This window comes from Battus philenor, unplaced genomic scaffold (assembly GCF_028537555.1).
Source record: "Battus philenor isolate CCGP_79_NKW_IND1 unplaced genomic scaffold, ilBatPhil1.0.hap1 SCAF_23, whole genome shotgun sequence".
Classification (NCBI taxonomy): domain Eukaryota; kingdom Metazoa; phylum Arthropoda; class Insecta; order Lepidoptera; family Papilionidae; genus Battus; species Battus philenor.
The window spans coordinates 11,331,180-11,345,954 of NW_027181686.1; the positions used below are offsets into that span (position 1 = coordinate 11,331,180).

Here is a 14,775-nt window from a genome sequence, read left to right on the forward strand (position 1 = left end):
AATGATACTGAATAAAACGGCGTTTTAATCAGAGTATCGGCATGTCATTAACATAGAAATAAACGATAAGCACTTTACAGTTTTGTTACGATCCCCTATCCACGTACAAAATATGAACAGTACGGAGTGCGCCAGTGCAGCCACTCGCATGACAAAACAAACACTTTTACTCGGACTGAATACGAGCGCGTAACTAGTGCAACGAAGTGGGCGTACGTAGCGCGTGTATGTGGGTTAGATAGGGCCCCGCGCCGCGTGTCTAGGCTAGGTTCGCTGGGCAGGTAGGTGCCGGCACCGAAGGGCCGCGCGGATTTCGCTGACACTTTCGTAATCCGTGGAAACGTGGGCTCCGAATGCCGCAGCGCGCTGGCAACGCCGCGCGCGCGACCGACGACCTCGCGTTATCGCCGCCCGCGGCGACGCGTCCGCCCGAGAGGTCACCGCGAGCCGCGTCCGCCATCATCCCCGGCGTCTTCGCCATCGGAGCGCCCGCAGCTCCGACACGGAGCCCCATGAGCACACCGTGATAAAGTATTCTCTCGGGCTGCGACGTGGCGACGTCCGCCGCCTCTCGCTCGCACCCACCCGCCGCGTCCCGCCCGGCTCCGCCCCCCTCCGACCACCGCGCCGCCTGGCGGCAGCGCCGCGAAATGTATACGACGTCTATACAGCGTTGCCACTTCGTACCTATAATTTCGCTGGACGTAAATTTCAACCGAAACAGTTCAATGGACTTTTCGAAAACTCTAAACGTGTCAAGTAACGTAAAACGTCTCGTGTTACAAACGAAAATTATAGAAAGTGGTGTTACGCGGTTGGTTTTATAGAAATCTGTGATAATTTAGTGCAAGTTCGTGCCCGCGCGTGTGAGATCCGTGACGAGTCTATCGGGGTGATATTTCAACTGTTTTAGGCTTAAAAGGTGAGTACCAGTGCCTGGCCAACTATGTCATTACTACTTTGGTGTTAGGTGATGCGTTATTAGCGAGTGAAATCGACCGTTCCACTTCCTTCAACTTTCATAATTCGTCATCAGAACCGCGAGTTTCTAGTGCAGCTAACTGCGTAAATTACAACGCTACAGTATTTCCTGGCAGCCCCGTCGGTCGGGTTATATAAACGCTGCATGGCTCGTGTGTTCTGCTGATGATGCACGTGGTTAGAGAAAAAGTTATGTAAGGCGATAACCTTATCAAGTCCGACGAGGAGGCAGTGGTTAAACATTGTTATTCTCGTCTTGGAATGCCCTTCGTTCGGTGTGTTCGCTCGGGTGGCTAAAATAGTCGTACATTCGATACTAGGCACATCTGCAAACGTTGATTCTGAACACTGCATTTAGACCATCTATATGTCCAGAACGTAATGTCTTACCCAGCTGACTCATCTCAATTTTTTATTTACAACCTTTCGAATACACATATTTTTTCATTCTAAACATACCATCTAGAAAAAAATGTGTAATAAAAAGTGAATAAATAGGTATTTTGCTGTACAAATATTCTTAATTATTTATTTAACTAGCTTTTTTTCATTTGTACCAAATTGAATAAATTTGAAAAAGTTATTATAGTTTTGGCGGGAAATTTCTAATAGTCATTAGTTACGCGGTAGTTCTAAATGTATTTTCATAAAAGAAAGTGGAAAAAGATTAATAATGCCCCAGGAGGAAATATTTATCTTAAGAATTTAAAAAAAAATTGTTTTTTACCCTAAATCATTTTCTATTCTATCAAAGTTAAATTATAAAGCTGTCAGACATGTTGATAGTGTTTACCATTTAAAGTTGCAAGTATTAAGTAAAAGAAATTATTTACGGTGAAACTACTATCCTCAATGGTACGTGTCCGGAATTGGCAACATGCCAATGTATTTAACTGAGAAGGAAAAAAAATTGTAATTCCATTAAAAACACGAACATTTTACTTTAGTGAATGTTACATATTACAAGGGATTTCCGTTTGTGCAGCACATAATGTAATTAAAATAATACATTACACGTAATGCTGTTTCCTGCGCGAATGCGATACGCGCTTTGAAATTATATAATTGTGAAAAAACAAATAACTTTGATGTAAATCTTGGCTGTATCCAAAATAGACCTTTGCTTTTCGCTTTAGAGGAGACATTATTAATTTTGATTTATGTATATCTTTAATCTGTGGCATTATCGTCAATTTTATGAGGCAGTCATTTTGTTAAAATACCGGCCTTTATGTGTTTCAGTGATTAGTGTTGTTTCTAATATTTTCTTATTAAAATGCTTAATTTTTAACAGTATACTAGTCTTCTTTCGACTCTGGCTTCTTAACCTATAATTCAATAGTGTAACTATTACCTGCAATACTTCTTTGTCTCACCTTTGTGAGAAGGTATGTCCCTCGGCTTTGTTACATTAAAAATCCCTAGCAATTTTAAAAGAAATCTTTGTTATAAATATTTCTTGTCTATCCTCCAATACTATTTATGAATAATCATATTTACCAATCCCACAATAAACATGTTACTATTTATTGATTTCTGGTATTATTGACTTGATAAATAAAAAACATTAATGTGTAGTTCCAAGAATAGAGGGTTAAACTGGGTGCTTGGTAACACAATTGTGTGACTGATTCAGTAATAAGTTTGATATCTTTCATTTGTTAAAATAACGTAAATATCTATTATCACAGTATGTAACAATTGGCATTAATTACCGATGTAATATACATATATAGCTAAAAATGTTTATGACCGCTGGTGCTTCAGTAGAAGTCAGGAATCGTCCGAAATATTATTGCACAAAATTTTAAAAATATTTAGTTTATGAATTGGAATACGAGTATATGGGATACACAGGTAATTTATGTCGATTTACCGCGGTAATTGATGCTTTTACCTGATTGTTATTACTTAAAATTGTTTAACAATACAACAACAACAATATTTTATGATAGAAACACTGTATTTATGCCGCTGTTGTGCCTAAGGGTTAAGTGGAAACTTTAGAAAAACGAGCGTAGTGAGGTGGACAGTGGAATTTGTTAGGGTTCTCGGAAAACACTGGTTACAGGCCGCGTAGAACCGGTACTTTTGGTAATCTATAAGAGAACCAAATGTCCAGTGGTTGACGTTCTCTTCTGAATTGATGATCGTAAGCATTGGAACGAGTCACATATTCTCTTGTATTATCTCTATCCAACGAATACAGTGTAGCGAAATAATATGACAATATCAATAGTAGAAATAAGTAGATGTGGTGTTTCAAGAGATTTCGCATTACAAAACCACATGAATATATACATCGAGTGGCCTGTATTTGTTAGTTATTTCATAAAATTTGTTATAATTAGTCTTAACATTTCAAAGTAATTTAGATTATAAATATACGGTTTATTATAAACTCTCCCTCAAACCACCTATAGGTGGAGTCAGTGGCGTAGCTATGGTATTTGGGGCCTGGGGCAGATTGGGGCTTGGTGCCCCCCCCCCCCCCTCCCCAAAGAGTCTAATTTCAAAATTCAGAACAGAATGTAGTTAATATATATTTTTTTTGGTTCAAAATAATAATAAATATATATAAAATAACATAAGATCTTAATAAAATTTATTGGGAAAATTTAAAAACGAACATTCCTCGCTTTTTGGCCTGCAAAGTCAATAATCACATTTTCAAAATCAATAGTGTCAACTAGTTCATGTTCTATTGACATTATTGCAAGATTATTTAATCTATTTATCATTAAATAATCTTACAATAATGTAATAATTTATTATTTTGTCATTTAGGGCCCTTTTAAAAAACACTTTATGTGTTTTGCGAATGAAAAGCTTAAACACTGTGTATATTATAATTTGTAACGGTTTACTTTTTTTTTTAATCTTCATATTATTTAACAACTTTTTTCGCACAAAAATAGTAAAATTCGATATTCTTTTTATGTTATTTACTTTAAATTATGGTTTTCATTTTTCTTTTAACATTTCATTATTCATCATTTAAAAAAAAAATTCAAAAAAAATATTTTCAACTCTGGTGCCCCCCCTGCTTGTGGTGCCTGGTGCGGCCGCCCCGCTTGCCACCCCCTAGCTACGCCACTGGGTGGAGTTTAGTAAAACCGAATTTCAAGTCTAAGGTTTATGGTTACATAGTTATCATGACAAGTCTGTACATATGTGAGAATCACACACACATGCTTATATATAGATATGTCACGCATAAAACGGTCGATGCCAGTCATATACTATATATCTTTAATGTTAGGTTATATTGTACCATATAGAGAAAATTGTACGGAACGAATAAACTCGTTTTAATCAATATAGATTAAAAAATACGACTCTCACAGGCAGAGCTAAGTCAGTCGCACGGTTGTCGTAAATATTTATATAGAAATCGCATCACACCGCTACTTTGTTGTCGGTAAAGTGAGTTAGTGTACACGCAGGGCGCACGCGGGGGTCGCGGGCTGCGCGGGGGGGGGGTCGCTAACTTGCTTAGTCGCTCGCAAATTTAATTATACGAAGCACACGTGTGTACTCGACCGATGCTCAGCACGCATGGAAGTTAAACACTGGAGGCTTCCGAGTAGCTTACAGGCGCCCAAACAACCATAAAGGCTCTAGATTTCTTTACTAGATTGAATCAGGCTTCTTAGAAGAAACGATATAACCTAGAAAATTGGCAAGTTGATATAGCAGCGGGCAAGCCACGGCGATATCAGATGTTTTCTGAGGATATAAGGTTTTGGAATGGACCACGGTCTTGCAAGCTCAGGGTATGATGACCATCCACATGATCCGGATCCCGAAAGCTCTGGATGCAGTTTGCCTCCTACTGGTATTATAGGTGATGTAGTGAACTTAAGTAAGAAAAGGACCAATATTTAGCCGCTTCCGCACATGCAGTGGTAGTCGTGCAACAAAGTGCACCGCCCACCAGCTCGCTGATAAATGCGCATGCACCCCTCCACGGGGCATTTTCAGAAGTTATGTTACACTGATTAGTGCCAAACACAGAGTAAAAAAAAGGACTCTGTCTTTGGCACTGGTTTGGGGTAAAACACGTGTTGAGTGATTTAACGGTGGTAGTTGTGTAATTCGCATTGTTCGCCGTTGCACGGCTACCTCTGCATGTGCGGATGTGGCTAAATATTGGTCCTTTTCTTACTTAGGATGGACTTCCGCAAAGTAACGCCTGATTCTATTAAATATGTAGTGATCGTCCTATGGTCTATTACAGTAGAGACGATTAATCATCGTTGTCTGGAACTATCATCATAGCACAGCGTTGATACTCTGGTGAAGGTATACGTCCATCAGTGGAAGTTTACGACTGAAATGATGATGTTGATGGGATGTTTTAAATCTTTATTCTACGCTACGTTTCTCCGTGAGGGGGGGCGTGTGGCGTTTTTCTGTTCGCAGTGTATCGGATTTTGGTTTTGACTTGTCAACAGCGTCAAGCCTTCAAGGTTAACCAGGACATGTACCAAAATTATAAAACTGATGTACAAAGTTACCTTTACGTGTTTAGTCTGTTAGCTCTAAAAATAAATAGCTTAAATTTGTTCTACATTTTATTCAATATCAAGGTTTTTCCCCCCGCACGGAGCGGCAAGATCTAGAACGGGACGTACACAAACAACTGCATCCCACGCGCAGGGGACGCTTCCCACGCTTCTCGCTCGCTGTAAATCTGTAACTAAATCTGAACTAAATTTTCGAGGTTGTTGCGAAGGCGTTTTTGTGCAAACAATTTACAAAGCGTTGAGTTTATTCAACCCTTGTGCAGTGAAATGTTTATAAATATACTTTTTAAATGGTTGCATATATACTTTTGAGGTGACGATATAAGCTGATTTATTTTATTTCGAAATGTACGAACAATGAATAGCTATCATCGTCATCATTATCATCATATTAGTCGCAAGGCATTGGCTTCCCCCAAAGAGTAGAACATTGACTGGTTTTGTGGATCCCGCATCCAGCGACATCTCCTGACCTTAAATTTGCAGTCTGTTCACCTAGGAGGGGACGCCTGCTTACCCACGCCGCGTCAACAAGCTCCTGGCTGCCATTTAAGGAACTTGTCCCTATCAAAATTGTGGGAGCATTTGTGACATTTTAAATGTAAAATTTAAGTCACGCTAGACTTGACGAATGTCTGTATCGATGCTTCTAGAAGACCTAGCTCGCAGATTTATTTTTACTTTACTTATATACAGTCAGTCTTTATGATGATCTAGTCCAGGACCATCTAAATTTTTTGGCTACTAACGAAGAATTTTCTTGTAGTGTCTGTAGTAATATATATAAAATTCTACCGTTATATTAAGATTTAGAGATGTCTATACTCAAAGGGTTGCCTCAATTTAAAATGTCTGGCAATATATTGTGATATCTAATATTATTATGAAGAAAATAAAAAAAATAAGGCTTTCATGTTTGTCGGAACTAAGTTGTTATTTTACATACACCTGCCTGTTACCCGCCAACTACTCATTAAGACTCGCCACTGCTATGGAATTTCGCCATCATTTATACTATAGAACACAGGTGTGTTGGTAGCAATTGCTGAAAAACTTTTATCTTTAATAAAATAAATTCTCGCACTCTGACGAACCGTGGTCAACGATATCAACTAAGTATTATTTCTTTATTCAGTATGTTTATATTTAAATAAGAATGTAAATGAGATTTTAAACATAAAAAGGCACAAAGTCAGGCACAAAGAAAGATTTGATGTCGTCATAATCATTATTTCAGTGATGAACGCCCACTGGTGGACATAGGTCTACGCTAAATTTCCCCATATGACTGGTTGTCTTCTGACTACCTTAATAAGGTTATATGTAATTAGGGGACGGAAATGATTTACTACCTAAAAACGTTGGAAAGGAAAATGATAGAAATACGTTCTAGAATGATTTAACGTAAAAGCATTGTGGTCATAGTAGTCAGCAATACGGAGTCCTGTGTCCAGAATCTTAAGACTCTAGCGACCATATGTTTCACGCTATGTTGCCTGTTCACTGCCAATTCAACTTGCCTATTCACTGAGCCATGGTGATCACTTTCATTCATCTCTCCTCAGATGTGATCTCAAAGAGAAATTTAATATTATCCTCTCCATGGTTTTTCTTGTGACTGTCTGCTTATCAATAAGCATCATATGGTGAGACTTAGAATCTATTGTCTTAATAGTTATAATTAATAATACACTTAGATTTGAAAGTCAGGTACAAGGTTTATCTCTAAGGCTTCTGACAAATACCACTGGCGCCGCTGCTAATGAAATTACTCGCATAATAAAGCCTACTAGGCTTTGTGTTTGTGAGCAGGAAAGATGTGTCAGACCAAATTTATATTTTCAACAACCTGTATTGTCCCACATTATCGACATTTATTTTTATCATCAGTTGAACGATTTGCACGTCTTAAATGTAACTATATTATCAATGTTCATATTATATCATTTATTAATGAGCTAAAGATGTGTTTACACGGAAACAAAATGTCAGTATTCCTCCGTCGTTTGCATGGTACGGACGCGTTCTCCTTCACTTGTCTAGAATATGTCACGCTAAAATTGTGTTTCAGAACTGATTTAAATTTAACCTGTGATTTAGTATCTTTCTGCGTTATTTCCTGTTCTATAAATAACTTAACATTTTTCTTGTTTATCCCTATAACAAAGAGATTGTGAAATCGTTTTTTAACAACTGAAAATATGATTATAAATAAATTAATTAGTGATTTTTAAAAATAGGTGCATGTGAACGCATCTTAATTTTTTTACACAATTGACGCCACTAGTCAATTGTCTCTTTAACTAATTTAAATTTAACCTGTAATTTATTATCTTTCTACTTTATTTCCTGTTCAATATATAAGTTGATGTTTTTCTTTTTGATCCCATCAACATAGAGATTGTGGTATAGTGTTTTATCAAATGAAAATACTATGATAAATAAATTAATTAGTGATTGCATGTGAACGCATCTGAATTTTTTTACAATTTACGCCATTAGTCCATTGTTTCTTTTGCTTATACGTAAAAGCAATTTGTTAACTCTGTTCTGTTAATAAAATATAGTTAATGTGATGGACAAAGAAAACATCAAAGATGAATATAGTTTTGAAAGGCGTGCCGATGGTTTTCAACGCACAGTTTTAACTGCGCGTACGCGCATAGTGATTGTATGCGTTGTTGTTTTGGTCAATTCGAATAACAGGAATTCTGGAAATTTCCGCGTCGTCTCGACTCTATTGTTGCGTGTTGCTCACCGTAGGATAACAGTCAAGTAATGTGTGTTTTATGCAAATTACGAGGTATTTTACTTGAAAAATGGTCGTTAAAATATTTTTACGTCTGCTCTTTCGTATTCTTTTCTATTCTGTAGCAATGTTTTCTCTCTCTCTTTTGACGTATCTTTCGCTACTGATCATGTTTCCTTATGACTCCGTTAATCAGCTCTCTCCTAAACTAAAGAAAACCAAAATAAGATAGTTGTATTGTCTGTGATATTATGGGAATTGTAGAGAATGATGAACTGCGATATTTAAATGTAGCATGTGATAGAGAATTAAGAAAATAGAAGGGAAATTAAAAATTATTAACCCTGTGAATAATAAAGCCCCTGCCCACTCTTACAGGTGATGAACTGGAGGTACCAATAACGGGGTAAAAAACAGCTGTCTCCATCAGTTGTGACGTATCCCTCAGTACTGTGTACCGTGATGTACCGTGATACTCTTTGGATAGTTTCTTTATCTGTGCTGTTCTTCGGCAGTGTTTATTGCGTTGCTTACTGTGGTATCGAGCCTGGGCCCGACCTGATCGTACCAGCGCATAGACTCGCGGCCTCATGGTTGCTATCCATGCATTGTAATGCACTCAAAAGTTTTTAGAACTTGTAACTGTCTTATCTCTTTGTGCATGTAGTGGAAAAGCGAGTTGATACTCCGACTTCCTTGATGTATTGCAGTAGTCACTATTGACCCTAGTTCTTCTGGTATATGGTCACCGTTGAAAGCTTCGGCGGGACCGAGATCAGGTCTTCCAAGTCCAGCAGTAGTAGTAGATCGGTAAGAACTGAGACTTGCGATCTTTAGTCCCTGGTTCTATTTCTTTTGGTTTGAATGGCATAATAAACACTACTATTAAAATAATTATCTTAAGTTGTTTTTATATTAAGCGACTTTTTTAAAATTAGTGTTCTAGTTAAATTGTATGACATACTAACCCTTAGCTAATATAGCCTTTAAGTAAATTACTTATATTCTATGGACTCGCTAGATTGTTAAATAAAATTTGTTATTGTTATTTGGGGGATACAATCTTACATAATTCACACTGCGTTAATTATACAGGATTGCTATTGCTTGGTAGCAAAGTTCTCTTCGTACCAAATTACCACACTGCGATCGCCAACCCGCCTGCCAAGCGTGGCGATTATGATATACCCATAAATATCTTTGGGAGAGGCCTAATCCTTGCAGTCAAACTACTGCTATAACATAAGCAAAATAATCAGATAAAAATTTAACTATTGCATCTTAACTATTGAACCATAAAGTACAGCGGTGCTTCTGTGAATCGGGCGTGGACCAGACCGTGGACTGTCCCGCGTTCGGAGGACTCCGAGCCGGCTCCAAATGCCGGTCAGGCACTTAGATCTGCGAGGACACTATAGCCTCGCTTATCGAGAATGATGAGATACGACCAGAGTTTCATAGGCTATGCATAAAAATTGTGATAAACGTAATAAAAATAAAGAGTAAATAATCTAAGAAAACGTAAAAAAAATAAAACGAATGTAAGCAAAATAATAAGTATATAAATAAATTATAAAAAAATAATAAAAAGTAATTTTTAAAAACTGAGAAACAAGGTGATGGATGAAAGGCATCGGAAAAGAGGGAAAATGGAATAAAAGAGCAAGACCGATGAAATGTAGAATGTAAAGGAAAGAACGAAAGATCTTAAGACTCATGGTAGAAGAGCGCAAAAATAAAAATATTAGTGATAAAATCATTAAAAAGAAATAAGTCTCTAACCCATAAATAAGTTATGGATACGATATGCCTCCAATAGCGAGGACATTGAAAAAAAAAGATACAGCGGGTGGGTCACTGCCTGTGGTTTGAATAACATTTTAAGAAAATAATGTTTTAATTTCACAAAGTTTAGTAGTTTTTAGTAATTAGAAACGTGTTGGCGCAGCGGATGGGTTAAGATAACGCCAGTGGAGCACACGGGCAGGCTTTTGCTTCGGTTTCGCCGCAATGCCCTAACAAACGCACGATATTTACTTGTTAACTTTACACGTGCCGTAACGGTTCAAATGACCCATTTTAAACTTTTGCATTAAAAATACATGCATCATCTTATTGCCTTTGTATATGACTTTAGGACTTTTTCTTAATAATTAATCTACAATTGCTATACTGTTTTTTTTTTGTTTTAACCATATTTAATACAATCAAGCAGGAAACATAAAGTCGGGTCATTTGACCCGATAAAAAAGAAATAGGTAACTAGAAAGTGTTTGGTGTGCTTAGTGGTGAGTGATTTTAGACTAGAAAACGGCCTACCTATTTGCAGCTCAAGGAGTAACCAACACCATTAAACTGTTAGGCAGTGCTATTATCTATATAACTATCCACAGATCGGTATTTTTAAACATTTTACGTGCCATATCTCACCATAGCTTTTCTTAAATAATTACCGCCCCCTATGTAACATATAACAATGTAGTTATTTGTTGATGGAAGGCGACGTAAGTGAAGCGATTTATGAAAGGAATACAAAGAATGAAATAGAATACAAGAAATTGTGACGAACAAAAAATTAATGAATGAATGAATGAAATTAAGATGGAAGGAAGAATAATATGGAAGTAAGAAAATTTAGTGAATAAATTATTATTGAATTGAAATTTATTAAACTGTTATCGCGGGCCATGAAAAACATGTATATATATATTAAAGCGAAAGGGTTAAACTCATCTCAAGTCCACTTTAAATTGCCCCACTGTGGGCCGTGGGTACATTGGGAAACACTAAGTTACATCATTTATATTTGATCATTTGTACACGTCATAAGAATGAAATCCTTTGAAAGAAGTTTACCTAAATATATATATATATATATATAAATATAGATTATTAGATGTATAGGTTTAACGAACATATTGCGTCTTTACACTGTATAGCTACAGGTCCGTCTTTGTGTCCTTCCATTTACTAAATTCTGTCAATTACCTCTTAATTCTTCTTTCTCTCCTTCGTCCTCCTCGCATCTTTACGCTGGTCAATGCTCTTTAAAAGCAACTTCAACATTCATTCTTCTCTGTGTTAGCACATGTCTAAAAAGGCTACATATGAAATGATTTTTTTTATCGTTAAAATCATATGTAATCAAATTATATTTATTAATTTTTGAATCATCAGTTATTTTAAAATTATAATCAGTAAGCTATCACCGACTTGTAATAATGATCTGATCGAAGATCCGGACGGAAACTTAACAGTTGCAATTTTTAAATGAATCTTAACAAAATTTGATGTATACATATCAATCAAATTACTTCCACCCGCAATAGCGTTTTGCTAATACTTTATAAGCAAGAAACGGGGCATCTTTAGGAGTTTACCCGTGGAGGGGTGAAACACGTGTTGAGTGATTTGGCGGTGGCGGTTGTGTAATTCGCATTGTTTGCCGCATGCGCATTTGTCAGCGGGCTGGCGGGCGGTGCATTTTATTGCATGACTACCACTGCATGTGCGGAAGTGGCTAAATATTGGTCCTTTTCTTGCTTAGGATGGACTTCCGCGAGGTAACGCCTGATTCCATTAAATAATACTTATATAGTACGAACAGCCAAGGAGTGGAAGAACCTGCCGACGTCATGGCTTCCAGACGATTATAACGTAGAAGTCATCAAGATATGAGTGAATAGGTTTCTTCATCATCAACCATCTTAGGCCTCGTCATCGCTTAACATCAGGCGAAATAGATATCAAATGCTAAAAAAATATCAACTCCACAAATGAGCCAAATTTGAAGACATTTGTGCAAATATTTAAAAAACCTACATTTTTTTGTAGTGTTTTCTTTTTATATCGAAAAGCGTTAAGAAGTTGAAGAGTCATTATAAAGAGAATAAATGCTAAATCGATCTTATCTGATATTCTTCTCTTGAAGTTCACAAGTGATGACTAAATGATCACAATTGGCCATTAATACAGGACTGGTTAGAGGTATAAAAGTTTTAAAGAAGGTGAATGTAAACCTCATTTGTAAAAGAATTTTAAAGTTTTTACACATTTAACCAACCATCTTGTATAAATGACAATATATTAAATGTAGTTAAACTGCCAGTTCGGTATAGAATGTTTAGGTCACTCTCTAACGTGAATCCTAAACACTTGTCTCAGATACGTAATGTTGCTTGTAATGTGAGTTGATGATATAGCCGATAATCGGATAGTACTACGTATTACACACCTATATATGTTTCCTGAAATGTTCCTCAATAATCCAGGATTTACTTGCGCATATAAGTTGAAGGTCTAGAAGCTTCGCAGTGGGTACAAATCAGAAATAAGTAGATCCTCAGAAGAACCAAGGTCAACGACGTGATTTAAAAAATTGCTCATCTGAAGTAGTAGTTAATTTGAAAGTTTAGACCCCTCATTAGGCGTATTCCCCAGACATAGTCAAGGTCGCGGGAAGTCTTGCATTTATGCCTTGCAGTGTTCTCTATCAGCTGACATGACCATGACACGTGGTATATTACAAAAGTGATTGTGTTCAAAATCATTTGTGTGTTCATTGAGCATGTGTGTGTGTTGCAGGTTGATCGGTGCAGTGCGCGGGCGTGAGGGGGCGTACGGGTGCGTACGGGTGCGTGCGGGGGCGTGCGGGGGCGCGCTGTGTGTCGGGGTGCGCGAGTGTGTGTGCGGGCGCGGCATGGCGCGCAGCTAGCGGCGCGCGCACGCGGCATGCGCGCCTAGCCATGCCGGCGCGGCTCGGCACCACATGGCGCAGTATACACAGAGGTCACAGCCGATGCACAGGTCAGTATCCCATCACCTCATCAAACAATACAAATTACTCATCCACCTTGATCTCGAGGTGGAAATATGTAACAAAATGGATGAAGAAAGTGTCGCCTTCCTCATGGGCTACGAAAATTGTCGCCTGCATTTCTCTGATTTTGAATAGATAGTGAAACATAACATCAACCGATATAAAACTAAATAATAGAAATAAACGGCCGGGTAAAGCCTGACTAAAAGGGAAATGGTCAAATAAAAATATGATAAATAAATAAATAAAAGAAAAAGTAAAAAAAATTTAAATTGTTAATTAAAATTATTATAAAAAAAGCTGTAAAAAACCAAAACTTACCAGGAATGTGGATGAGGAGATGAGTGAATTAAGATTAGAAAGGAATGACTGAAAGTGAAAAGTATATTGTGAAGACAGAAAGGATAAAGATTAAAAAGATACATAAATTAAAAAAAATTAAAAAAAAATTTAACCCGTAACTGTAACGTTCCCAACACAAAACAAGTCATAAAAAGGGGGGTCATTTAAAAAAATACATATTACCCTCATACCGGAGTTAAAGGCGTTGCAAATGACAGTCCAAGCAAACGTGCTCTGGCACCCTTGCCTAGTCGGATTCATACCTGCTGGTAAAAACCACAATAACGAATATAATGTTAGCGTCAAACCGGCCAGGGATTCCGAGAGAGTCGAAGTTTGGATCTCTCTTATTATGTTAATTTTTTCGGATGACCTTTCTGGTGAGACATGTTTTTGTTTTACCAGCCCAAGAAGTATCTTCAGGAAAGCCGCTGAAACTAGTTCCTGTAAATAGAGATCTGGGCGATACGCTTTCAATGTTCTCGCATTTTCAACTCGGTAAAGCTGTATTTATCGTGCAAATAGCATATGGTCTATAGTTTTAATGGCAAGCACAGAATCGCTCAACGAGATGGATTTGCTCGTGATTTCTCCGTAGGTAAATGAACAACATGGCCCAACGGATTGACCAGATGGAATGGCACTGGCAGACCTCATAGTACACCGAATTGATGGCCGTTGGGACCCTCAGCGTAGCGTATAACATCCACCCACAAGATAAATAGAGGTCTTTATTATACAGGCAGCTTTTAACCGGTCTTATTGTAAACCTATAGATGAGCTCAACAGCAATTTGTAAATAAAAAAATAAAATTAAAATAACTAATTCCATAGATCCAGGTGTCGGTTTGTTTATTATTCTTTATCTCTCTATTGACGTATCGACATTTGCCGTGCTGTGCTGTGAGTAGGAGGTTTTAATTATCGCGCAGGCACTTGCCGAGCGGTCGGACGACGTCATGTAAATATTTACTAGATAAGCGGCGTCCGGACGCTCGTTTCTGCAGTTGTGGCAAACATCGCTCCGGTCCGGGAACGTGTTAAGCTAACACAATTCCATCTTGTTCATTGAATGATAAAGGAGCAAGTTTTATTTTCTATTCTCGAATGTTATGTTGTTACAAAGTTTGATTCGACTTAAATCTTGGGTAAATACTATCTATGTCATCATAAATTCTCTCAGCTTAGTAAACATCATGGATCATGGTGTTATCTGGTCAACCTACTCATGCTGGCAAATGCCCCGTATGCAGTATACATGGTAATAGGAGCATTCCTAACCCAGGGGTAGAGGAAAGACAAACGCCTATTCCATTACAACTATATAAAAAAAATACTAGTGTCTGTCACAGTCC

General features: G+C 37.5%; 1 protein-coding gene across 6 annotated transcripts in view; it reads left to right on the plus strand.

Moving 5' to 3' along the window:
* The first annotated feature begins 249 nt into the window (after positions 1 to 249).
* Smr (Smrter) overlaps positions 250 to 14,775 on the plus strand; it is a 208,524-nt gene continuing 193,998 nt past the window's right edge. For all 6 annotated transcript variants that reach the window (XM_068767609.1, XM_068767611.1, XM_068767610.1 and 3 more), the window contains exons 1-2: positions 250 to 922; positions 12,844 to 13,065. In XM_068767609.1, coding sequence (XP_068623710.1) covers positions 13,028 to 13,065 — 38 coding nt within the window. In that variant the 5' untranslated portion in view covers positions 250 to 922; positions 12,844 to 13,027. The remainder of the gene's footprint in view (positions 923 to 12,843; positions 13,066 to 14,775) is intronic.